At 38.8% G+C, this 25257-nt stretch overlaps 1 protein-coding gene across 6 annotated transcripts in view; it reads right to left on the bottom strand.

Moving 5' to 3' along the window:
- Positions 1 to 25257, bottom strand: part of MID1 (midline 1) — a 332040-nt gene that overhangs the window by 34305 nt on the left and 272478 nt on the right. For all 6 annotated transcript variants that reach the window (XM_081041913.1, XM_081041912.1, XM_081041911.1 and 3 more), the window contains exon 4: positions 8822 to 8929. In XM_081041913.1, the coding sequence (XP_080898039.1) occupies positions 8822 to 8929 (108 nt within the window). The remainder of the gene's footprint in view (positions 1 to 8821; positions 8930 to 25257) is intronic.

Raw genomic sequence — 25257 nt, 5'->3', positions numbered from 1 at the left:
AAACACATGTTTGGTTCCAACCTCCATTCCAATTCCTGATTCTGTCTTGCTCACAAACGACCCTCAAATGTAATCGACCATAACCTCTAGGGCAGGCCAAGATAAGTCCATGGTAACCCACTTGACCGTTTGCTCTGGTGTTTGAAATGTGCTGTGAGATGAAGCCCTCTGGCCAGAAGCCAAGATAAAATTAGACTGCTAATTGGAATTGCCGTACGCCTAGTGCCCCCATCCACACAGCCTGGGACAGGTCTTGGCCAGCTTTCTGATCATTCTGGAATGGAAAACAGCCGTGGGTGAAAGGGTAGGGAGGAGGCCAGTTAATCTGTCTTACAGACAAGGCTGGCTCAGGCTCCCTCCAGAATTCCTGCTAACTCCAAGAAATTCCTTCTTTCTCCAAGTCATCATTATCATCCCCATGCAACTCTAATCGAAGAAAAGGAAGGAAGGAGATGTCAGAGCTTGAGGCCTCTAAGGAACATCCAATTCCAGCTATGTCGTACTATAGCAAACAAAGGAAATGAATGCTGAATCGACAGGCAGCAGCCACAAGATTTCAGCCAAGAGTGAGAAAAATTCTTGAAAGGAAAGTTAGAGAAGGAAGTGTCAAACTTCGGGGCAAGCAGTATGTGATCTTAAGCCTGTTAAAAGACTTAACTCATTGTAATTCCAGTGACCATCAGCAGCAGAATAACTGTGTTCATTAGTTGAATAAAATAACACCATTTTACACCAAATAGAATTTAGCATCTGCCATCATTACATTCAGAGGTGAAGCTAAGAAAGGTAGAGTCCAATTCAAGATATTCAAACACATCCATAAGAATTTGTCAGAGGAAGGGAAAATGACTTAGAATCCTTAGAACAAACCAAGTGAATGGAATGTGAATCACACCACATAAATAATGCTTTAAATTACATGGCAGAATTGAAGATGTTTAGTACAATTCTAACAAAAGAAAAATACGGTCAAAATATTCCCTTAAAGAAGAAATCTTACCATTTGCAATAACATGGATGGACCTAGAGAACATTATGTTAAGTGAAATAAGTCAGACAGAGAAAGACAAGTACCATATGATCTCACTTATATGCGGAATCTAAAGAAAAGAATAAGTGAATGAACTAATCAGAAACACTTTTGGAGACATAGAGGAAAAACTGAGGGTTGGTAGATGGGATGGGGGTGGGGATAAGGGGGAAGGTGATATGATAAGAAAACAGTCAGTAAGCACAAGATGGCCACAGGGTTTTGAAAATTAATTTGGGGAACGTAATCAATAATGTTGTAAAGATTTTGTAGGGTATCCGAAGGACACGTGTCTCATTTGGGAGACCACCTCAGGGATGGTGTAGATGCCTGATCCCTGCACTGTACACCTGAAGCTGAACAATAATGAATGCCAACTATAATTTTATATATATATATGTATACATATGTATGTATATACTTACAAGAGGCGGAATACAGCATTGGGAGTGGAGACAGTGGAAATGTAATGGCTCTGTGCGATGTCAGAGGGATAGTGGATGGGGGGAGGGGGGTTCACACAGTGTGAGGGATAGAAATGATAAACGTCTAAGTATTTGACTTGTGCACCTGAAACTAAAAAAAAAAAAAGAAAAGAAAAAAAAGAACTCTATGAGTAGGAATAAAAATATATATATTCTCTTACAATAACTTCACGTCAATCACTTATCCTTTCAGTATGCCCACTAGTGACCGCACCGATTACAAATGTCACAATGCTTGAACTCCATTTTCTTCTTTCTTTTCTTCTATCACGATACTGGAAATTAAAAATGACATAAGAGGAAAAGAAAAAAAAAGCCCTAAATCACACATAAATTGAAGCAAGCCAAAATGAGAGCCTGAGAGCCTCCTTTGAAAATGTGGGAATTTTTACAGAAAATAATTGTTGGCATAGATTTAATTTTAGTTCAGTGTACAATTCCATTCGCTATACCAGAAGAGCTTTTAAACCTGGTGTGCACAAGAATCAGCTGGGGATCTTTTAAAAAGAGAAACTAGTTGTTTGGAGTCACTCTGCAATATCCTAGGTAAGGAGCTGTAACTGGTAGAGCAGCAGGGATCAGCGTTTTAACAAGCAATGAATGGTTTTTGATCTGTAGGTGATGAATCATTAGTATGGTTCAGGACTAACATTTATAGAACAAAACAGGAGAGGAGAGGAGAAAAGAGATTAGTAGAGTACATTCCTAGTACAAAGGGCAAGTTATGTTTTGTAAGACTTCTTTCATGTGTGTGTGTGTCTGTGCTGAATTTGATGTCATATGTATTTCTTACTGTGGGTTTCAATAAAAAAAGAAAATGAAAAACACTGCTCTAAGTTAGGTGTTCACAAACTATGACCTGTGGGCCATATCCGGCACACAACCTGTTTGTGTAAATAAAGTTTTATTGGCACATTAGCCACGTTCATTCGTTTATGAATCATCTATGGCTGTTTTCTCACTACAACCTTGGGCAGAAGTGAGCTGTTGCAACAGAGACCATATGGCAAAGCCTAAAATATTTATTATCTGGCCCAGCCCTTCACAGAAGTTTCCTGACTTAAAAGATTCTGATCAGATGGCCCTGATTTGAACCACACTCTGTGAAACACCAACCTACGTGGTACAAGACTTCAGAATCAGACACTGAGCATTTAGCAAAATACTAATTTCTTCATTAGAAAACACTTTTTAATGTATTATTTTTAAAATCTGATGAGATGAATAAAATATTTTTTAAAAATAAGTAGATACCAAAACATAAGAAGAGTCTTTATACTCATATATATGTACTACTGCTGCATGGGACATTTTTCCGAGTGGGCACTATTCTTTTGTCCTTGGGGAATGTGATTGCCACATTGTAATTTTTGGAATTCACTCCATAACTCATCATGAAAATATTCTGTCCGTTGAAATCTCCTTTTAGTGGGGACATAGGGCTATTTATATCATTTTATTTGCTGTTACACATGCTTTTCTAAGTAGCCCTTTATTTTTCTTTAAATGCATTTTAAATGCTTGGATATAGATGTGAGATTCTCACTTCAACATTGCTGTGTCCAAACAATTGATCCTCAATTAACGGAAGTATCTGAATGGACAATGAGGCCTAAACTCAGCATTTCTGTAAGGTGACAGAAAAGCCTGCACATTTAGTTCAAGTTAACTATCATGTATTTTGGAGATTTAGAGTACATAAAAGCAGTGAAGAGAAGGACGCTTTTTCTCGTTAGATGCGGCCCTTCTACCTAGATCTGTCTGAACAGAAAATGCATAATTTGTTTAATCTGGAGTTTGCCATCAGCTTCTCTTGTGTTGACATGAAATGTATCCCCTACTACTGAAGAAATAAGACAATTCTTTCCCAGGGAGACTCTGCAGTTCATCTAAGTATAAAGGCTGCTGAGCTATTTGTTTCAAAGAATGCACAATGTTCTGAGAGCAGGAATGACCAGTATGTACTCACGTGTAAGAGCGCCGCCTGCAAGGCAACCTCCCAGTGAGAGGATTTGAGGTGAGCTTGTTCCCACTGGGTCTAATGGCCTAGTGATTGGCACCAGAGACGGAAAGAGACAAAGTAGGTGAAATTTTGTGAAGTGGATGAAATTCACCTTTGTGGTCTCCACGAGTACACCAGTCCTTCCTCCAGCTCCCTACTTCCCAGTGCTGGTCCGAGGGCCCCACTGTCGCTTCTCTGAATTCAGTGTCCTCAGACTGTCCAGCCACCACCCTGGCCATCCTCATTAGGCACCAAGCCCATACTTGCCCTCCATGCTCTGCATCTCAGATTCAGGGTGTGGGCACCCCTGTTCTTCTTTTTTTCAAAATGCATCTCTGCCACCACATGTCCTACCCAGGGACTCAGCCACGGTGAATTCTGGGGTCTGGGATCAACTAGTCCTAGGTCATGTGCCAAAGTAGTAACTCAAGAAAAAGCTGAAGTGGGCCCTCAATTTTTCCAAGTAACGCTGGCTTTCCAATATTGCCTTCGGAGAGAATGTCCCTGAGCAAACATGCACCTTTCAAAAAGTGATACATTTCAAACAGGCAATATTAAAAGTGATATTGTACCTGCACATAGTACCAGCTTTACCAAATCTCAATATTTTTACCATACTAGCATCAGAGTTTTCAAAACGAAATAAGATGCTATTGATAGCACTGAAGCCCTGGTGTGTCCCCCCCTCCCTAATTTCATTCATGTCCCTCTCCAGAGGAAAACACCCTCTTGAATTCAGGGTTGAATGGAACTACATCAAAATAAAAGGTTTCTGCAAATCAAAAGAACCATTAACAAAACAAAAAGACAACTAACTGAATGGGGGAAGATATTTGCAAATGACACATAAGATAAAGGGCTACTATCCAAAATATATACAGCATTCATACAACTCGCAAACATCGATCTGACTGCAAAATGGGCAGAGGACCTGAATAGACACTTTTCCAGGGAAAACGTACAGATGGTCTACAGACCCAATGAAAAGATGCTCAACTTCACTAGCTATGAGGGAAATACTAATCAAAACCAAAATGAGATATCACCTCACACCTGTTAGAATGGCTATTATCAAGTATTGGAGAGGTTATGGAGAAAAAGGAACCCTCATACACTGCTGGTGGGGTTGTAAATTGATACAGATATTATGGAAAACAGTATGGAGGTTCCTTAAAAAATTAAGAATAGAGCTACCATATGACCCAGCGATCCCTCTTCTGGGTACAGTGTTTCCCCCAAAATAAGACCTAGATGGACAATCAACTCTAATGAGTCTTTTGGAGCAAAAATTAATATAAGATTGCGTCTTATTTTATTGTAAGACCAGGTCTTATCTAACCGAATCAAATCGAATCTAATATAACGTAATATAAATAATATAATATAATACTGGATCTTATATTGTTTTGCTCCAAAAGATGCATTAGAGCTGACTGTCCAGAGGTCTTATTTTTGGGGAAACAGGGTATCTTCCCCTCAAATTTGAAAACATTTATTTATAAAGATATATGTACTCCTATGTTCACTGCAGCATTATTCACAGTGGCCAAGACATGGAAACAACTTAAGTGTTCTTTGACAGATGACTGGATAAAGAAGATGTGGTACATATATACAATGGAATATTATTCAGCCATGAAAAGATGAAGTATTGCCATTTGCAACAACAGGGATGGATCTTGAAAGTGTTATGCTAAGTGAAATAAGTCAGACAGTAAAGCACAAGAACCATATGATTTCATTCATGTGTGGGATATAAAACAAAAAGGAACAAATGATATACACAATAGCCAAGACATGGAAACAACCGAAATGCCCATCGGTACATGACTGGATTAAGAAACTGTGGTACATTTATACAATGGAGTATTACGCAGCCGTAAAGAAGAAAGAAATCTTACCATTTGCAACAATATGAATGGACCTAGAGAACATTATGTTAAGTGAAATAAGTCAGACAGAGTAAGACAAATACCATATGATCTCACTTATATGCAGAATCTAAAGAAAAGAATAAGTGAATGAACTAATCAGAAACAGTTTTGGAGACATAGAAGAAAAACTGAGGGTTGCTAGATGGGCGGGGGGGTGGGGATAAGGGGGAAGGTGAGGGGATTAGAAAACAGTCGGTAACCACAAGATGGCCAAGGGGTTTTGAAAATTAATTTGGGGAATGTAATCAATAATGTTGTAAAGATTTTGTAGGGTATCCCATGGACACGTGTCCCATTTGGGAGACCACCTCAGGGATGGTGTAGATGCCTGATCACTGCACTGTACACCTGAAGCTGAACAATAATGAATGCCAACTATAATTATATATATATATATAATTATAGTTGGCATTCATTATTGCCAACTATATATATGTATATACTTGCAAGAAGTGGAGTACAGCATTAGGAATAGAGACCGTGGAAATGTAATGGCTCGGTATGATGTCAGAGGGATAGTGGATGGGGGGAAGGGGTTCACACAGTGTGAGGGATATAAATGATAAACGTCTAAGTATTACTTTGTCTTGTGCACCTGAAACTAATAAAAAAAAAAGGAACAAATGAAAAAACAAAACAAACAAACAAAAACCTCATAGACACAGACAACAGAATGGTGGTTACCAGAGGGAAAAGGGGTGGAGGGAAGGATGAAGAGGGTAAAAGGGGTCAAATATAAGATGATGGAAGGAGACTGGGCTTTGGGTGGTAAGCACACAATAAAGTAGACAGATGTTGTATTACAAAGTTGTACACCTGAAATTTGTGTTATTAACCAATGTTAATACATTTAATAAAAAACAAACAAACAAGAAGAACCAAAACACCAAATATATATATATATATATATATTACCTTACATGACAAAAGGGACTTTACAGATGTTATTACGTTAAGGATCTTGAGATGGAAAGATTATCCTGGATTATCTGGGCGATCCCAATGTACTTATAAGGGTCCTTATAAGACAACCAGGAGAGTCTGTCAGAGAAAAAGATTTAAGGATGGATACAAAGCTCAGAGTGATGTGAAGAAGAAAACATGAGCCAAGGAATGTGGGTGGCGCCTAAAAGCCGGAAGAGGCAAGATATGGAGATACTGTCCTAAAGCCTCCAGAAAGAAACAGTACTGTCAAAATCTTGGCTTTAGCCCAGTGAGACTAATTTTGGACTTCTGACCTCTAGAAGGTCAGATAATATATCTGTGTTGTTTCAAGCCACCAAGTTTGTGGTAATCTGTTACAGCAGTAATAAGAAACTAATATGAGTATTGAAAGCTGATAGCTGCACATGACCTTGTAAAAGCAACAAATTACCTTCCATATGCATATTAATAATGAATTGCAGGTGTATTTCAGGCAGTCATGTGTCCGAGAACCTGCACGATGCCAGGTATTAAGAAATGTACACATGTGATGCATGATGATGGAAGAGGAATTATATCCTGGAAGGACTCTAGGCTGACACTCAGTGCTATTCTAAGTTGTACAATTTGTATGTGGGGAAACGGAGCTTCTCGGAGTCAGTCCTCGGCCAGGGAATAATTCACATTAGTTTGTTAATTTGCTGTAACAGCTTCAACAACTGTTTGATTTGATTTGAACTTTTTTGATTACTATCACAATGTACATGTATAAATACTTTTCAATCTATTACACAAAGTAATTTAAACATTGTACATTAGAAATACCTTTAAAATTTTATAGAAAACAGAAGAGCACATACATTAGCTATTGTAATCTCTGTACTACTTAATTTTTGATAATTTGATTTAATTATACATATTTTATTAAAGTACAGTTATGATTGGTAAGAAAAGAAATTCATGAATTTGTTGCATCTTGAACGAATGTTCCTATTTATAAAATATTTACAAAATCATGCTTTGAGGGTGGCAGAGAAATAGGTAAAATAAAATGGATCATAAATATTTCAATATAAATGGAACTAATTCAAAAATAGAACAAAGTGGTGGATTCTAAAGTGATCAAAAGTTTCTGAATGAATTTTGAATAAGAAAGTGGCCATAAAGAATAAATAATACAAATTTGTGAATTGCTTTTTGAATATAGTTTACTGTAAAACCATAGGAAATTTAAATGTACAAACATTAGAAAAGAAGTACTATTAACATATCCACAAAGGGGTATATGATAGAATTAAACTAGGAGTTCTGCCACCATGAAATTATACATGTCTAAATTCCCTCATGGGCATGGGAAATCACTGCATAATTTCTATATATAAAGTCTGATTCATTTAAATATTTAATACTGTGTTTTCAAAAAATTACAAATAGAATTACCATATGACCCAGCAATCCCTCTCCTGGGTATCTACCCAAAAATATCTGAAAACATTTATCTGTAAAGATATTATGTGCTCCAATGTTCACTGAAGCTTTATTTACAGTGGTCGAGACATGGAAACAACCAAAATGTCCTTCGATAGATGGATAAAGAAGTTGTGATATATATACATAATGGAATACTATTCGGCGGTAAGAAAAGATGAAATAGGACTATTTGTGACAACATGGATGGATCTTGAGATTATAATGCTAAGCGAAATCAGTCAGACAGAAAAAGTCGAGAACCATATGATTTCACTGATATGTGGGATATAAACCAAAAACAACAAAAGAACAAGACAAACAACTGAAAGAACGAAAACTCACAGACACAGACAATAGTTTAGGGTTTCCCAGAGCGTAAGGGGGGGAGAGGGGTGGTAGATGAGGGTAAGGGGGATCAAATATATGGTGATGGAAGGAGAACTGACTCTGGGTGGTGAACACACAATGGGATTTATAGATGATGTAATACAGAATTGTACACCTGAAATGTACAATTTCTAGGTAACTAGGTAACAAATCTAGGTAAGTTTACTGACAATTGTCGCCCCAATAAACTTTAATTTAAAGAAAAACAGATAATACTGTATTCATTGCTAGGGTATAGCAATAAATGTGTAATGAACGCTTCCTCTGTGGAACCCACCTTCTCATAGAGAAGAGACATGGAAAACATGGCTATGGTAGACCAAAGCTCCATGCTGCCTCCTGGAGTTGGGTAATGGAGCAGCCCTTGCGTTACAGGTGTGCATAGGAGACCATGACAATACAAAGAAAAGGGTGGAGGAAAAAAATGGCCAACCAAGGCGCTTTGAACTACATTTTTAAAACTTAATAGGAGATTATAGAAAATATAGAAAATGGGGGTACTCAATATTTCCTAAGCTACTGAAGTGCACGGAAGTAGGATATTTTCTCCAGGTACAGAATATGACATCTTCTGCCCTGGGAATCATACCTTCCCTTCTTTGATCTTGGTTCCAATAATTTGCCGTCTTTGCTGAATGATCTCAATGAGAAGATCACACTCCTCCATCAATTTGGCTTCTTGACGTGACGCATTTACCTACAGGATAGATAAAACGGTAAGCATTCATTTGGCCTTTGTTTTCAGTTTAATGCTCTTTTTAATGTAGACTAGTGTGTTTCTCGTAACATTTTAGATGTTAACTCTTCTTCCAATTCTGCAGGGATGGAAAATATAGAACTTACATGTGTACTCCCTGTCTTGCATTCCTGGAAAACATTATTATCCAATGATAGCAGTCTTTCTGCTGAGCCAGACTAAGCTTCAGAATCCTTAACGCAACATGCACATAGCTATTACCAGTTAGTTGGAAATTGACATTTGAAATAGATTTGCAATTCCTGCTTTTATATTTTGAAAGAAAGTGCAATTTTGGCCTATTAAACATAAAAAGTAAGTTTTAAAAAAACCCAAATATTCATTTATAGAGGACAGGTTACTATCAATGTGTTTTGGATAAATTTTACAAGGGCAAGGTAACAAGGTTATATCACATTTATTTAACTTTTGTTTTAAATATAGACATCAACTTTGTATTTAATCAGTATAAACATCAAAAAAGAAAAGGATAGTTAAATATTTTATTAATCGTATGACATAATTTAAAATTTTACTTCTGGTATACTTCTGAAAGACCAAGGTTTTACAATGAAAGCACACCATTCTCCTAGAAAGGTAGATTATGATAGAACGGCTTATATTTGAAGTTTTTAAGACTCATTGTATGCAAGGGAGGGTGGGAATTAGCTCATTCTTGGCAACTGGGCTTGGGAAATACTCCGAGCATACCATTTCCTCCACCTCATGACAATTCCGAAATGCTTATTCACAAACAGAGACCCAGAAATCACAGCTGTGGGAAATGGAGATAGCCTGCAAGAGTTTTATGATTTTAACACAGCACAGGAGGAGCTGCAGCATTACAAGGAACGACAGTAGCATTGATTACTCCAGCATATCCCAGGGAGGAGACATGGCCCAGGCGTTAAGCACTTTTGATTTGGGATACTTTATTTAACTGGACTTAATTTCATTCTCTTTGAATGAGATAAACTGGAAGTAGGGTCAGGAGTTCAGGATAAAAATCTATTGGTGGATTTTCAGAGAAATCATGTCCTGTTTCCAGAGGCTAGAATTCCTTGACTTTTATTCCTGATCATAAAAGACACAGCAGAGAGACTACTCAAGACATCTTATTGAGAAGATGATGGTCACTGGCCATTTGCAGCAAACCACGAGGTCATGTCCTATGTCAGATAAGCACACAGACGTATTTGCCAAATGTTGCATGAACAAAAGAAAACATTACAAATGCACTGATGGACAAGTACAGAATGTGGAACTCAGCTAATATTTCAAGGAAGTTAATCACTGGGCTCAATTTCCCTTACTATTATTACTTTTATGTCATCATTTCTAGTTCCCCTTGAGGCTTCTCAAATAAATTTTACTATCTCTGGAAACATTTACCTGAAACTCCATTACTCTCAAGAAATTTCTTATCTTTCCTTTTGACCTCAAACTGAATTTAATAACTGACTACAACCAAGCTACGAAAAGGATGGGATCATATTGAAATCATGGGCACATGATGATGGATAAAGTGAAATTTCTGGAAAATAGCACCTTGCACTTGGAAAGTACATCCTAGCATGAGTCCTAAGAACTAAGTTGTACTTGAGCATACAAGCAAGATGAATTTAATAGGAATGCAAGCTCCATAAGGGCAGGGACCTTTAGCTGCTGTATTAAATGAGGCATCTATCCCAAGCTCCCAGAGCCGTATCTGGCACAAAATAGGCATTCAAAAACTATTTCTTGAATGAATGGATAGTAAAATGACCTTCCAAGAAGAGAAAAGGTAAAATGTAATGAAGCAAGTAGCTATCATGATATGCTGCAATCACTCGATAGGCAGGTATTAGATTTATTAGTTTTCTAGGACTGTGTAGACACAGAATTATATCCTATGGATTTTTTTTTGGAGGGGGAGGCATTGCCTTTTTTTTACAGCCTTATTGGATATGTGTATGTTTCACATATCATAAAATTAGGATATTTATAAAGTATGTAGTTTTGTGGTTTTTTAGTGTATTCAGAGTTGTACAATCATCATCGTGATCTAATTTTAGAACATATTCAACATTCCCAAAAGAAACCCCATACCCATCTGCAGTAACTCCACATTCTCACTACCCCCCGGCCTTCAGCCTTAGGGAACCACTAACCTACGTTCTGTCTCTTTATGGATTTGCCTGTTCTGGACATTTCATATTAATGGAATCAAACAATATGTGGTCTTTTTTGTTTGGCTTATTCACTGAGCATAATGTTTTCAAGATTCCCCCATGTTGTAGCCTGTGTCAGTACTTCATTCCTTTTTATGCCAAATAACATTCCATTTTAGAGATATACCACATTGTGTTTATCCATTCTTTAGTAGATGGACCTTTGAGTTACTTCAATTTTTTGGTTACTATATACTATTGTTATGAACATTCATGTATAAACTTTTGTGTGCACATATGTATTCATTCTTCTTGAGTCTAGGAGTGGAATTATTGGGTCACATGTCAATTCTATGCTTAACTTTTTGAGGAGCTTCCAAACTGTTTTCCAAAGTGGCTGCATCATTTTATATTCCAGCAAGTATATTAAGCTTCCAATTTCTCCACATCCCTGTCAACGCTTGAAATTGTCTTTTTAAAAAAATTTGTCCTAATGGATATGAAGTGTTATCTCATTGTGGTTTTGATTTGCATTTCCCTGATGGTTAGAGACATTGAGCATCTTTTCATGTACTTAATGACCATTTGTACATCTGATTTGGAGATGTGATTATCCAGATCCTTTGTTTATTTTGTAATTGGGTCATTTGTCTTCTAATTATTGAATTGTACGACTTCTTTATACATTCATCAAGTCTATTATTATCAGATGTGTGATTTGCACACATTTTCTCCCATTCTGTGGGTTGTCTTTTCATTTTCTTGTTGGTGCCCTTTGAAACACAAAAGCTTTTATCTTGGTAATGTCCAATTTCTCTATTTTTCTATTGTCAGTCATGGTTTTGGTGTCATAGCTAAGAAACCTCATCCAAGGTCATGAAGAGCTATACCTGTTTTCCTCTAGAAGTTCTATCTCTTCCAGTTAGGTCTATGAGCCATTCTGAGTTACATTTCAGTGTGATGTGAAGTAGGAGTCCAACTTTATTCTTTTACTTTGGATATCCAGTTGTCTAAACACCATTTATTGAAAAGACTATTCTTTCCTCCATTGACGTGTCTTAGCACCTCTGTCAAAAATCAATTGACCATATTGTGAGGTTCTGAGATTTTGACGTTGCTAACGTATTCTGTGCTTACAGTGATTCTGCTTCTGACTAAACCTGACGAGACCCCACTAATAATCCTAGAGGAGGTGTCATCATATGTGGAGTAGCTGCTCTACTCGTATTAGGGAAGTCAAGGAATACTCACATTTCTAAGCTTCCTATTTTGTAAAATGAGGTGAATAACAACTGGCCTTTCAGCCATGTAGATTATTGTGGTAAACACATGAAATAATATGTGAGGGAATATCTTACATTATGAAGCTATGGACAAATCTGAGGTAGTACTGTCTGCATTGAGAAGTAGTTTCATTCATGGACTGATTTAGTTTGCGATCCATTTCACTCTCAAAATCACTGGGATTTGGGTTCTTCTATGGTAGGAAAAGTGTCCCAGTTGCTATGGTAATATGAGTTCAATTTAATCCAAATTCTGACTACTCAATATTTACAATGGATATATTTGTTTTACCAAAAAAAAAGTGGACTGAGATCTACTTTGTTGAGCCAAATATGTTTTGAGAACGTTCATACCACAATCAACATCGCCCCAAATTATAAATTCCCAGAAATTTGGAAACATGATCTGTTAATTTTAGGCCAACTATTTTCCTTAGATCTTTCAAAGAATACAGAATTGACTCTCCTTTGAAATCAGGAAAGTTGAATCTCTTTTTCTACTTTGATGAAGCTTCCAAATCTTTGTAACTCTAGCATTCTTATATTCCAAAAGGTACAATAAAATAAGTTGAATGCTATCCTGTATTTCTAAAATTCTTCTACTACAAAGAAGTTTTCCACAGTTTTGCTGTTTTATATGTCACTTTAAAAAAAGTTAATGATTTGATTGGACTTAATTTCTTATACGGGCTATTAATTCAAACATGGCAGAGTTTATGGGTTACTTGCAGTGTGTTCAGGTGTTTCTAGATGCCAGGTTTAGTTTGGAAGCTGGCAGCCCCTGGTTATGATTTTAGCTTTCATTTCTGATTAACGTGTTTTGATTCTGAAATCACTAAGGCTGAGGGAACGTGCTTTGAGTAGGGCCAATCTAAGGCTGCAAGAAACAATCCCTAAACCTACACTGACAGACCTACCCTTCCTTCCACCTGTGTGTCTTCAGTCTCCTTGGTCTCTAACCTAAAAGCAAGAGTGGGATGGAGATATTTAGGAATGATGGCCAGTGCTAGGTGACTCTGTATGCCATCTCTGGATGACAGTGGAAATGGGGCCCTTATCCTTCAGGGCCCTTGACATAGCAGAACAAAATATAGCTTGAAATTGAGCCCTTTTCCCATTCCAGTCTCCTCGCTGTGTTTTCTCATTTCAATTATACTCCTGAGTAAATATCACTTCAGCCCTTCATGAGGAGAAACTCAGCCATGTTCCCCTCATCTCTGCTTTGGCTTCACCCATGCATGGAGCACGCTTCTTCCCTATATCTGGTGGTACAGCTTCCTTTCTCATCTGGAAATGCCTCATTTTCTCCTCACCATTGTCTTCTAGTCCTCAGCACTAAGTTCATCTCTTTGCAAAATACTCTAAATGAATTCTTGTACATTTATATCCCGTCTCAATTCTTTTGGAATTTATTTCTTCTTTCGGGAGTCATTGTCATCTTTTTAAGGCCCTAACACCTTATTGAGGCTGCAAGTGCCAGAGCCCATGTCACGGCTACTCTTAAAAAACACTTGCAGCCTTCACTTTGAAAGAGCTGATACAACCATCGATTCATTCATCTATCCACTCATCTGTTCATTGGAATAAAGAGCAACTAGGTTCCCACAGTGTATCAGACAGCATTCCAAGTACTGACCATACAGTGGGCTCTGAGAGAGACCATGGTCTCATGATCACACAGTTTACATATAAGCCTAGAGGAACGGGCTGAACAACTCGAGGCAGAAATAAAAATGTCAGATCATGACAAGTGATCAAGGAAATGAAAGAGGGCAATGGACCCTCTTAATGAACACGCCTGAGAGGAGGGTCCTTTTATTGGTGGTCAGACAAAAATTCTGACAAGTTTCTTGAGGGATAAAAAGGAACCAGCTAAAAGATGTGGAAAGGGTGTTTACAAGCACTCCTGACTCTGCTTTTAACAGGCTCTAGTTCCTCACAAATTATGGTCTATCCTCATCACTCACAGATTCTGTATTTGCGGATTTGCCGACCTGCTAAAATCTTTTGGAAATTAATTTGTAACCCCCAAATCAATATGGTCTTTCCACGTGTACTTGCAGATGTGCTCAGAGCATGGGAAAATCTGGGTAACTCTAGGAGCACCCAGCTGAGGTTAAACAAGGACGCACTCTGCCTTCTTGTTTCAGCTCTTCTATAACCGAAGGACAGAGACAATAAGTGCAAGCACCACTGGCTCTGGGGCCAGTGGCACGGGGTTGGAGTCCCAGTTCCAGCATCTGTTAGCGGGGCGGCCTCAGGCAAGTCGCTTAACCCTTCAGAACCTCCTTTTATCTTTTATGAAATAAAGAAAATAGAATCTACCAGGATGACTTGCTTTTAGGATTGGGGATTGTAATCTATGTGAGGTGTGTGTGTGTGTGTGTGTGTGTGTGTGTGTGTGTGTGTGTGTGTAGAACGGGAAGGGAAATTACATAAGTAAGACACAGAAGATCAGTCTTGCTCAGTAGGGAATGGCTAGCTAACCCACCCTCTCTCCTATTCCTAGGGTCATTTTGCTGTTTTTTTTTTTTTTGACAAACCAACTTTCTCTTCCTGTTACAGCCTAATGAAAGAGAGATTAGAAAGTTGGATAATTTAGTGAGTGTAGAAGGTCAACACTCATGTCTTGCCCTCCTAACCCTGAGATCTAATTCAGCATCGAGGGCCACTGGGCCGCATTGACACTCATCTCAGATCCCAACGATCAGTTGCAGTCCTGTGTAAGTTGCCACTTGGTGTACAGTGTATCTGCCTTTCCTAGAAATCCAGTTACACGTACTCATTCCCCAGATTAGTTAATAACATAAATGGCTTGGCTGTTTTCTCCAGACCGCTTGGTTAGCAATGCCCAGGAAAAAGTCCCACTGCTAAGTTTTATGGCATAATAGCATTACAGTATTTCACAGAAGGGGTGAGGTGAAGCAGACAATTTATTATTTTCTTCTTGTCATATATGTACAAACATTAAAGGAATTTAATTGCATACACACACTAAAAAGTGTACTATGTGTCTGTGAAATGTTCTTTAGCAGTCTGTAAACAGTTTCTAAGTATTTCTAAAATCTTGCTCTTTTCATTTGACTTGTATTCAACTGCAAAACGAGATGTTCCATGCAGAGTATAAACATCATTAGACTTGAGTCATGTGTGGCCCTAACGTCTTTAGAAACGTTTTATGGAACTCTTAGAAGGAATCATCAATGGGGAAAAAATATCTGGCTAGTTCTCACAGTGAAACTGAGCTTATTAATATGCATTTTAGAAATCCTCATTTTCTTATTTCGTAATGCTTTGTTAAAATGAGGTAGCCATCCCTAGAGTTTCAGAATAAAAGCTTTTCATTCCTTTTGTGAAAAGGATACACTGACTTGACAGATCACTTCCTATTCATATACAGATGAAAACACTGAAGTGAGCTTAGGAGAAGATAACCCGAAGTGTTGGAGAAAGGAAATTTTATTTCAGGGTGTTGACGAAAGAGGGGTGCTGGCGTTACACAATTCCAGAGGCCACCATTCACTATGAATTCCATGAGAATGGTGCCCTTGGACCTGTGCAGTCCAGGAGAGGCCCCTCACACTGGCCCACCATTAGTGCACTCTTGACATTGTACCGTCCAACTGCAAACCCTTCGGTTTAAGACCCTAAACCTTGCTAGCCCTTGAAATCATTACTAACAATGGGGGTTTGGTTGTGTACTTTACAAATTTGCCTAAAATTGGTCCTCACGGCGAAAAGCAAAGCTGTACCATGATTCAAATTAAGGCGACCTTGAGAAAGGTAAAAACTCTTTTTTTGTCTGTTGTTATGTTGATGCTGTTGTTATTGTTTAAATTCAACGGCACTTTATTAATAAGAATGCATAATTTTCAGTCTGCATACAAATATAAAGGGATTTGTGTTATTATATTTTAATAACACTGTTATTTCATATTGTTATATGTTATAATGTCCACAACAATCCCATCCCACTCCAAAAGAAAAACATTGGACAACTTAATTCCAACTTGCCCGGGGCTGGAGCAACTGAAACACAGCTGAGCTATGGATAAGCTGGACATTTGGTCAGGAAGATGAGGGCGCAGGGAAAACCTGCATGCAAGGGAGCCCTATGCCCTGCCTTGGACTGCTGACCAGGTGCGAAGAGAAATATGAGGATCTGACGGGTTTTATTGCCAAAGGCAGCTGTGATGAACATTCCAGACCCTGAGGCAGAAGTCAGAGCTGCCAGAAGGAACAATGAAAGGGACTCTACTACTTCAGTTTGTATATAAAACTGAGCCAAGCAGAATTGAGTAAGAGCAGAGCGTAATACTGTAATTCATCTAATATGTTTATATGTAATCTTCACCCTGAAACTCCCTCACACCAAAGTCAGATATTTGTGGACCTAGTTCAAGTAGATGAGAGAGTGAAGAATGGCCAAGTTTCCAGGGTCCCTGTCTGTGGAGGAGAAGCCGAAGTACAGAGCAATGTTTTTGAATATTTACTATGTTGATTTAGTATTGAACATTTTTGACTAAAACTTTTTAAATCTCGTGAACGGCATCTCAGGAAAATAAAACGCGGAATGCTCTCCTAAAGCGCTTTTGGTGAGAAGTAAATGTAGTAACAGTATGGACAGATGCTATGTGTAATCCGGCCTTTTATCACACAGTGACGTGGTGAAAAACGATTTGACCCAGAGGAGACCAAGTCTACATATCGATTAACTATCCAGACGGGCTTTTCTTATATTTCTGCTATGAGATCAAAAAACAGTTCCCAAGAACCTCACGGTAAATCCTCTTTTCTTGAGGTTGCTAAGATTATGAAGTTTGAATGTTAGATAAGGAAGCGAGATGCTATTAAAAATGGCAACACACGGTGGTGAGCTGGGCAATAAAAGTCTTGTTATAAATGAAACACAACTGTAACAATACGGTAAAACTCTCCAACAAGAACGCCACTGCTAATACCTAAAACTTTGAAGCTTGGTGGACCATATGGTCTCTGTTGTAACAACTCCATGCTACTGTTGTAATAAGAAAGCAGCCATTGACATTATGTAATTAAATGGGTGTGGCTGTGTTCCAATAAAGCTGTGTTTACGAAAACAGGTGAGTCAGATTTGGCTTTGGGGTCATAATTTACCCACCTCTAGCACAGAGGAAAAGATCATGGACTTTGCAATCAAAAAGCAGCAGGTGTGAAAAACGTGTTGCATTCCTGTGAGAATGTTTCCTCATTTGCATACTTCCCATGAAAATATCTGTAAACTATCTGGCACATAGTAGGTACTTGATAAATATTAGTTTTCTTCCCTCAAGGCATGAAGATTTGTATTTACTGAATTCATAGGATTTCAGTTTGAAAATGAAAATATACTTGCAGTACGGTTTTTACTTTCCCCGTGATGTCCTGCTGACTTCTGTGACAGTTGTAATAAATGCTGCTCTCCTCGGGATGTTTTTCTCAGAGTACACTCAACTGAGTTCAATCTTACATTCTTGGCATTAATGCCCCGGACTTTTCTTTTTGTGTTTAATGGTAACTCTGTTTAAAGCAGTTCCAAAAAGCAACAGCAGAATGGAAGGTGTTGCTCATAATTCATTTAAAAGCAATAAACTCCTCCCTTCCTTTCTCTTATTAATTACACACTTTATAAAACAAATGCTCCACACCCTTCCGTTTGGGTTGGGCACACACACAAAAATCAACCTGTCATGGGCGCTTGTCTCTGTCATGGGCACTTGTCTCTATTAAGTCTTTTTCATAAAGTTTCTGAAAAGTGATACTTTGGATCAAGTAATTTTCAACAAATGTATCTGGCAAAAATTTGCCTTTAGACATTGTGGTGAGAAGTTAAAAAATCACTTACAGAAGAGGAGGGAGGTGATGTGTTTCAGGGAAGGGAAGTCATTTCTAATGGAAAGAGGAAGCTTTTATCCTATGACCTTCCATGAGTCATTTTCAATCTTACATACCATTTCTCATTAAGTGACACTCTTTTTAGTTGTTTGCCATGATTCCTGAATAGAGAGGTCCTGGAAAAATACAAAGTTGGCCACCTATGCAGGCTTGAATTACTCAAATATAGATGCCATTCACTCCCCTGCAAAGTTATGAAAAATGAGGACTGGATCCCTGCTCTTTGGTATTTTTTACAGTGAGTGAAATGTACTTGATTGATAAGACTCGCACTTGGAAGTATAACTGGAAAATGTCAAGCTCTCTTCTGTCTTTCTGATGCATCCACAAGTGACACGTATGAAATCTATTGCCCGGTTGCCGTCACTCTAGGATACCAACAGAAGCTGGTAGACTGAGTTTTAACTATCTTTGATGCCCAATGTTAAATATTCACATTCATTCAAGTACAGTGAAAGAGAGAAGAGCTTAGGGAAGTTAAACATGTGAGCCATGCTCACGCTGGGGGAAGGGGGTTTGTGCTATCATTCCATTGCAGAGGAGGTCTGCGGATTCTGTTCTCGAAGCAGGGCATGAGACTAGGATGGAAGTACAAGTGGTTGCCAGGAAACACTAGTAGTGGGGTGGGGAAGTGAGATAAGGAAAGGTATGAAGCCAGTGAAGCGTGCCTTACCAAGACCACTGTGGGCAACTAGAGATAAATCCCAATGAGTAACTTTGGTAAATGGTGCAGAACACTCCAGCTGTAATATCTCCCATCAGTGGCTGGTTGGAGGCTGTTGGCGGTGGATGGGCATTAACTCTCCTCTGGAATTAACTGGGGCGGGCAGAAAAAGCCCCCAGGCAGAGTCATAGCCTGCTTGCTGCTGGGAGCTCTCAGGCCAGGGGACATACTGACTGGTGAGTGCACTGACAGGTACAGACAGGCACTTACCTTAGAGAGGACGACAATCTGGATATTTTTAAAGGGCTCTAGTAGAGGTCAGAGGGCACGGGGGTCACATCCGGCCAGTGTGTTCTATAGCTCCAATGACTTAGGACTAATTGCAGGGCTGAACAGAGTTTGCATCTGACAGTGCTTTCTATCCTAACCTTGGTAACTCCTGATGGGGCCACAATTTACCCACAAACGTTCATTTGCAACTGACCACAAATGGGTCTAAATCTGAGCAATGGCAGGCAAAGTTGCCTGGAAAAGAAAACACATAAAGTCTAGGGAGTCTGACTAAAACATATACATTTCTTTATCTTACCGCTTTTCCATCACTGCAACTCATTGTGAAATTATTATTGTCTTTCTAAAACAATGGCCTTATAGATTTAAGCCTCAATATGTACAGTTTCTGCAGGAAAACTGAATTTAAAAAAACCCTTGAGTTCGGGATTATTCCATTATCTGAAAGGTCAACTATATTTCTCCGTACTAACCTGACAGATGTTGCCTTCTCACCTTTCTACCTGGGAAACAGAATGCTCTCTTTACGACTGTCAGGATCAGGGGGTGGCAGGGAGCCGGCATCCTGCCAGGTAATGGAAACACTGCTTGCTTTAATTTTATTACCAAGAACAAAGGCTTCTTATTGTTTAATAGAACCTCTAAAGGCTGGCCTCGTGGGCATAGTTTTAATTTTTTGGAGACCACAAACAAGAGGAATTCTTTAAGACCAGTTCATGGAAAACAGAAGGAAAAAAATCCTTTATTCTGCAAAAATTAAAGCAATCCTTTGTTTAAGTAGCCGGGCCTGACTCCAGGTGACCACTGGTATGTGTCTTCTTTACATGGGCATTTGTTGGCATTGTTTACCCAGGCACCCGTTCTTTCCTTAAGATTAGCTTGAGGCTATGTCAGACATGAGAAAGAAAGCAACTTCCTTTAGGATATAATCTGTTTGGCATCATTATTTTCGGAGCACATGCTAAATGAAGAAACATTTTGCACCCAAAAGAAACAAGCCAACACTCTCCCCTTGCAAACCCTATTTATAAAACTGGAAACCACACAAATCTTAATTCTGTGCTTATTATGATTCTGCCAGAAAACTAAATTTCTGATGCAGTCCCTGCTTGTCAGCGTCAAGTTGGACTTCCTTCTCCACTCAAAGTGCAGGTAGCTAAAGCTACTGGGTTCCAGAGCTCTTTGCAAAAGTCTTAGTAGCTAAGGAATGAAAGTGAAAGGAAATGAGGATGCTCTTATTTCTTTATGAAGGAGGAGGATGTGTCATGCAGGGAGTCATGCGTGGTTCGCTGGTCCCGCTCCCCACATAAGAACGGAGAACATGGTGAGGCCAAAAAGGAACCCCCACGGAGCCATAGGTAGGGGAGTCACACCACTATGTTCTCACTGGCGACCAGGTGAGACACACGAAGTAGGATTCACACGATACACAATCCACCGTCCACCTCTCTGCCCACCAACCAACCAACCAATCAATGCAGTCACAGCAGTTATATCAGTGGCCAGTTGGCTAACTGGTTACAGCTGATGGCCATCCAATCACAGCTGATGGCCATCTACTACCCGAGCCAGCACCTTTCCACGTGAGGCCGAGAGCCTGGAAACTGCTCTCTGGGACTCTGTCCCCACAGGATGTTACTGGTGTACTGGTGACAAAACTGGAAGCAATCCTAGAGACTTGTTGAGTGCCACAATATGCAAAGCAGCACACTAGGGCCTGTGGTAGAAACGGGACTTCACCCTCTCGAGTAAATGACTTGACTAGAGAAGAATTAACAAACATACATGCCAACTGCACACATAATTAACTGCTAAACCATAGACTGCAGAAGTTCTAGACCTATGTGATCCAATATGGCAGCCACAAATCACTTGGGGATTAAAAAAATTTTTTAAATTATAGTTAGCATACAATATTATATTAGTTTCAGGTGTGCAACATCACGATTTGACATTTATATAACTTATGATGTGGTCACTACACTAAGTCCAGTAGCCATTTGTCATGGTGGAAAGTTATTATATTATCATTGATTATATCTCCATGGTGTGTGTGTGTGTGTGTGTGTGTGTGTATGTGTGTGTGTGTGTGTACCCAATGGAATATTGCTCAGCAATAAAAAAGAATGAAATCTTGCCATTTGCGACAACATGGATGGTCTCAGAGGGTATTATGCTAAGTGAAATAAGTTAGAAAAAGACAAATACTATATGATTTCACTTATATATAGAATCTAAAAAACAAACAAACAAAAAAACCCCAAATGAACAAACAAGACAAAAGAAAAACAGACTCATAGAAACAGAACAAATTGATAGTCATCAGAGGGGAGGGGGTTGGAGTGGGTGAAAATGGTGAAGGGAAATAATAGGTACAAAATTCCAGTTATAAAATAAATAAGCCACTTGTGGATTTTGAGCACTTGAAATGTGGCTAATCTGAATTGAGATGTGCTTTATGAAATGCATGCATTAGTCATTTGTGTATTGATTACATGTTGAAATTATAATGTTCTAAATGTATTGGGTCAAAAAATGTAGTAGTATAATTCATTTTACTTATTTGTTTTACTTTTTAAAAATGTGGTTACTTGGAAATTTTAAATTAGATATACGGTTCCCATTATTTTTTCATTAGTGTGGTTCCAGAGGGTTTCAGAAATGGGGCAGGAAATTGGTGTGTGTGAGTAGCTGGGGAAGGTTTGCTGACGAATATGGAAGTAGGACTGGTTTTTTTTTTTTTTGGAGATCAGAGCAAGCAAGAAGGGAGTTGGGAAACCCAAGGGTGAGGAAGGTGAGAAAGGCACCAGAGCAGAGGAAAAAGACAGCATGTCTGTAGGACAGCAGAGAATTACAACAATATGCAGGGTATAGTGGCCATGTATCTTGAATTGGTCATCTGGGAGTGGAGACAGAAACATCAGAGCCAGTTATATCTTACCGCCTCTTGCAAAAAGCCCTGTTGGGGTCAACTGCAGAGAGCAGGCTATCGCTGATCTCACATAGAGCCCAGCTAAGGCAAAAAGGTGAATTGAGAGGCTTAACTTTGGAGGGGGGTAGTCATTCCTTGACCTCACCTTCTTCTCATTGACTCCTTTTTTATCTTTGACCTAGTGGGCCTGCACCATCTCTCTTTGAAGCTTTCCATGTTTACTTGCTCTCCTAGGGTTTTCTCCTAAAATTGTGGTGGTGGCGCTAGTGAAAATTACGAGGGCGGTGGGAGAGGGGATGGGAGGGAAGTTGGAGATCACTGTCACTGTACAAGATGGGTGTTGCCAAAAGGACAGTGAAAAGCGAATCTCACCTGGTCTAGAAGAGAAGAGGAAAGACTGTAGAATTAAGATGTAAGTTGTTGATTTTGAGAGAGAGAGAGAGAGAGAGAGAGAGAGAGAGAGAGAGAGAGAGAGAGAGAGAGAGAGAGAGAGAATGAATGTGTTTGGGGATCAAGAGAGTCTGCTATTGAAAATGTCACCCTATAAGCTATCTTCAGACCTAGGTTGACTAGCCATCCTACACGTGTGGAAGCATTTAAAAGTGGTTTTCCCAACTTGATTCAAAGTGGCTATTTGGTCATTTTTTCTTTTGTAAAGCAGAAGGGATAGAAAGGATATCCCAGAGAATCAAAACAAAAAAAGATAGGTTTACAATGAGGGGATGAGAAAGACCCACTGTGACCTCCCTTGAGGGCTTAGCAGTGACCCAATGGACAGCTCTCTCCTCCTGACTTCCCTCTGTCAACCCCATCCTCTTAGCCCTCATCCAGTGACAGCACCTTCATGCTGGGTGGAGCTGCCTGTGTGTATCACCCATCTGCTACTGCCTCCAGGGATCTGTGGCTGCTGAGATGTGCCATCACAGAAACACTATCCTGTGTACAGTCTTCTCAAGGGGGGGGGGTCCTTTCTGTCCTTCAGGATGAGAATTTATCTGACATGTTGATCCAAGGAAATGTGCTAGTGACAGAGGGAGGAAAGAAAGAGGCAGTTGGTCTCTCTGCCTCATCAATAGCCATATGCTGTGTGCTCAATGCAGGAGATACTAGAGAAAGATACTGTCCTGCTTTTCAAGGTGTCCAACCAACTAGGAGAGGGAATAGACATGCAGTTAAAGACCATGAGGATTTTTGCCCAAGGACTGCATATCAACAAATCAGTATGTAATTTTCCTTAAGCTTTTAAGTTAAAATTATGAATCTCATTAATCTACTCATAAATCCAAGAAAAATCACTCTCAGGGGTCCTTGAATCAATGTTTGATTAACTCAAGTTGAACAGACTCAACTCTATTAAACAATCAGTTCCATTAGTTGGTTAAATTCCTGTACTGATTTTTTTTATGTAGGTAAAATTTACATACAAGGAAATGCATAAATCTTAAGGGACAATTCAATAGATTTTGATAACCCACATAACCAACAGCTTAATTTTCAGCTTAATCTTCAGTTTAACCAAGATATAAAGTATTTCCATCATCTCAGAAAGTACCCTTGAGCCCGTCTTCCAGTCAATTCTCACCCCCATGGGTAATCATTATTCAGATTTTTATCACCAAATTCTTGTTATATTTTAAATTGCATTTACAAACGTAACATATTCAATTTACTTTGTAAGTACTTTAAATGCCTAATGCGGTAAAAACAAAACCCGAACAAGGTAAACCTTCCCAAGTCCTTAAGTATTATAGCTCTTAGGAATCTAATAAATTAAATTCACAAATGTAGTGAAGCTCAAGTTCTCTTGAACATTACTATTTTGGTTTGAAACAATTTTATGCTTACAACTTAAAATCACAGATCTAAATAAATTACTTGTTTCCAACCGGAATCTCAAAGCTAACCTGTCAAATTTCTGTAATATGTCATATTCCTTCAAATGCTACAAATCCTTAAAATACAAACATGTTTTAGTCCTAAATTGTCACACAAAATATTGACTCTATGGCTATTATTTAGGTCTTTATCTTTATACATAATGTTCAAACTTCTTGGGGAGGAGGAAAAAAAGAACTTCATTTGCTAAAGGAATCAAACTGATCACCTCAAAGAAGTAGAGGTTACCAGGTCAAGGATTAATGGCCAAAGATCTGAGAATAATCCACAAGACCTGAAGGGTCATTGGTTCGACTGGTACCACAGATCTGGGCTCTGTTCTGATGGGTTGGACAGGATTTCCAGTTCCCCAGCACATGGGATTGTTTCCTGCCATGAGAGTTTCCCTAGGAATCTAACTTTTTAATCATCTCTTTCAACTCTATCACCCAGTGTGGGCAGCTGATGCTCAGTAACCACTCCAGTTGCTTTACTACTTGATTGCATTCAATCCATTTCTTTACTGGCTCATTCCTGTTCTGTTGGGCTTCTAGTCACATTCCTATGATCTTTTGAATGACGTTTACCTCAAAAGGCTATTCGGGTAATTAAATCAGGAAGTGATAGTAGGAGCTTATAGTAGTACCTACTACAAGCAGTACCTTGATAGTAGCACCTTGTTGTGGACCTGTAATCACTTGATACAGTAATCATCTCCTAACACCTGCAGGGATGGGTGGGCGAGGCACCATCTTCCCAACTTGTTTAAATAGATAGAAGCCTTCCTTGAACTTGATCATAGCCCAATAAGGAGCTTGCTTAGTCAGATAATTAGGCTTCTATGATAGTTTTCATCACCTCATATATATGAACTTGATGCTATATCTCGTGAAAACACTTAAAAGCATAGTAAAAGCTCTATCATAAATTCCTAGGCTGGGAAGTTACCTCACATGGTTGTAAAAATCTTTATTTGTGCTGCTGCTCACTGAAAGCCCTTTACATTCAGTGGTAGCCTCGGGCTTTTCAAATAGCTGAATTTAAAATTTCATCTTTCTGTTCCAAACAAAAATAACCAGTGCTACAATTGTGCTCTTGTTAACGAACATTTTATATGCATGACTCAATTATTTTGCTGGGGAATTTCAAAATTAGAACAAAGCTCTTCAGTTTTCCCTATA

The sequence above is a fragment of the Rhinolophus hipposideros genome (genome assembly GCF_964194185.1).
Source record: "Rhinolophus hipposideros genome assembly, chromosome: X".
Classification (NCBI taxonomy): domain Eukaryota; kingdom Metazoa; phylum Chordata; class Mammalia; order Chiroptera; family Rhinolophidae; genus Rhinolophus; species Rhinolophus hipposideros.
This window is presented reverse-complemented; position numbering and strand designations above follow the sequence as displayed.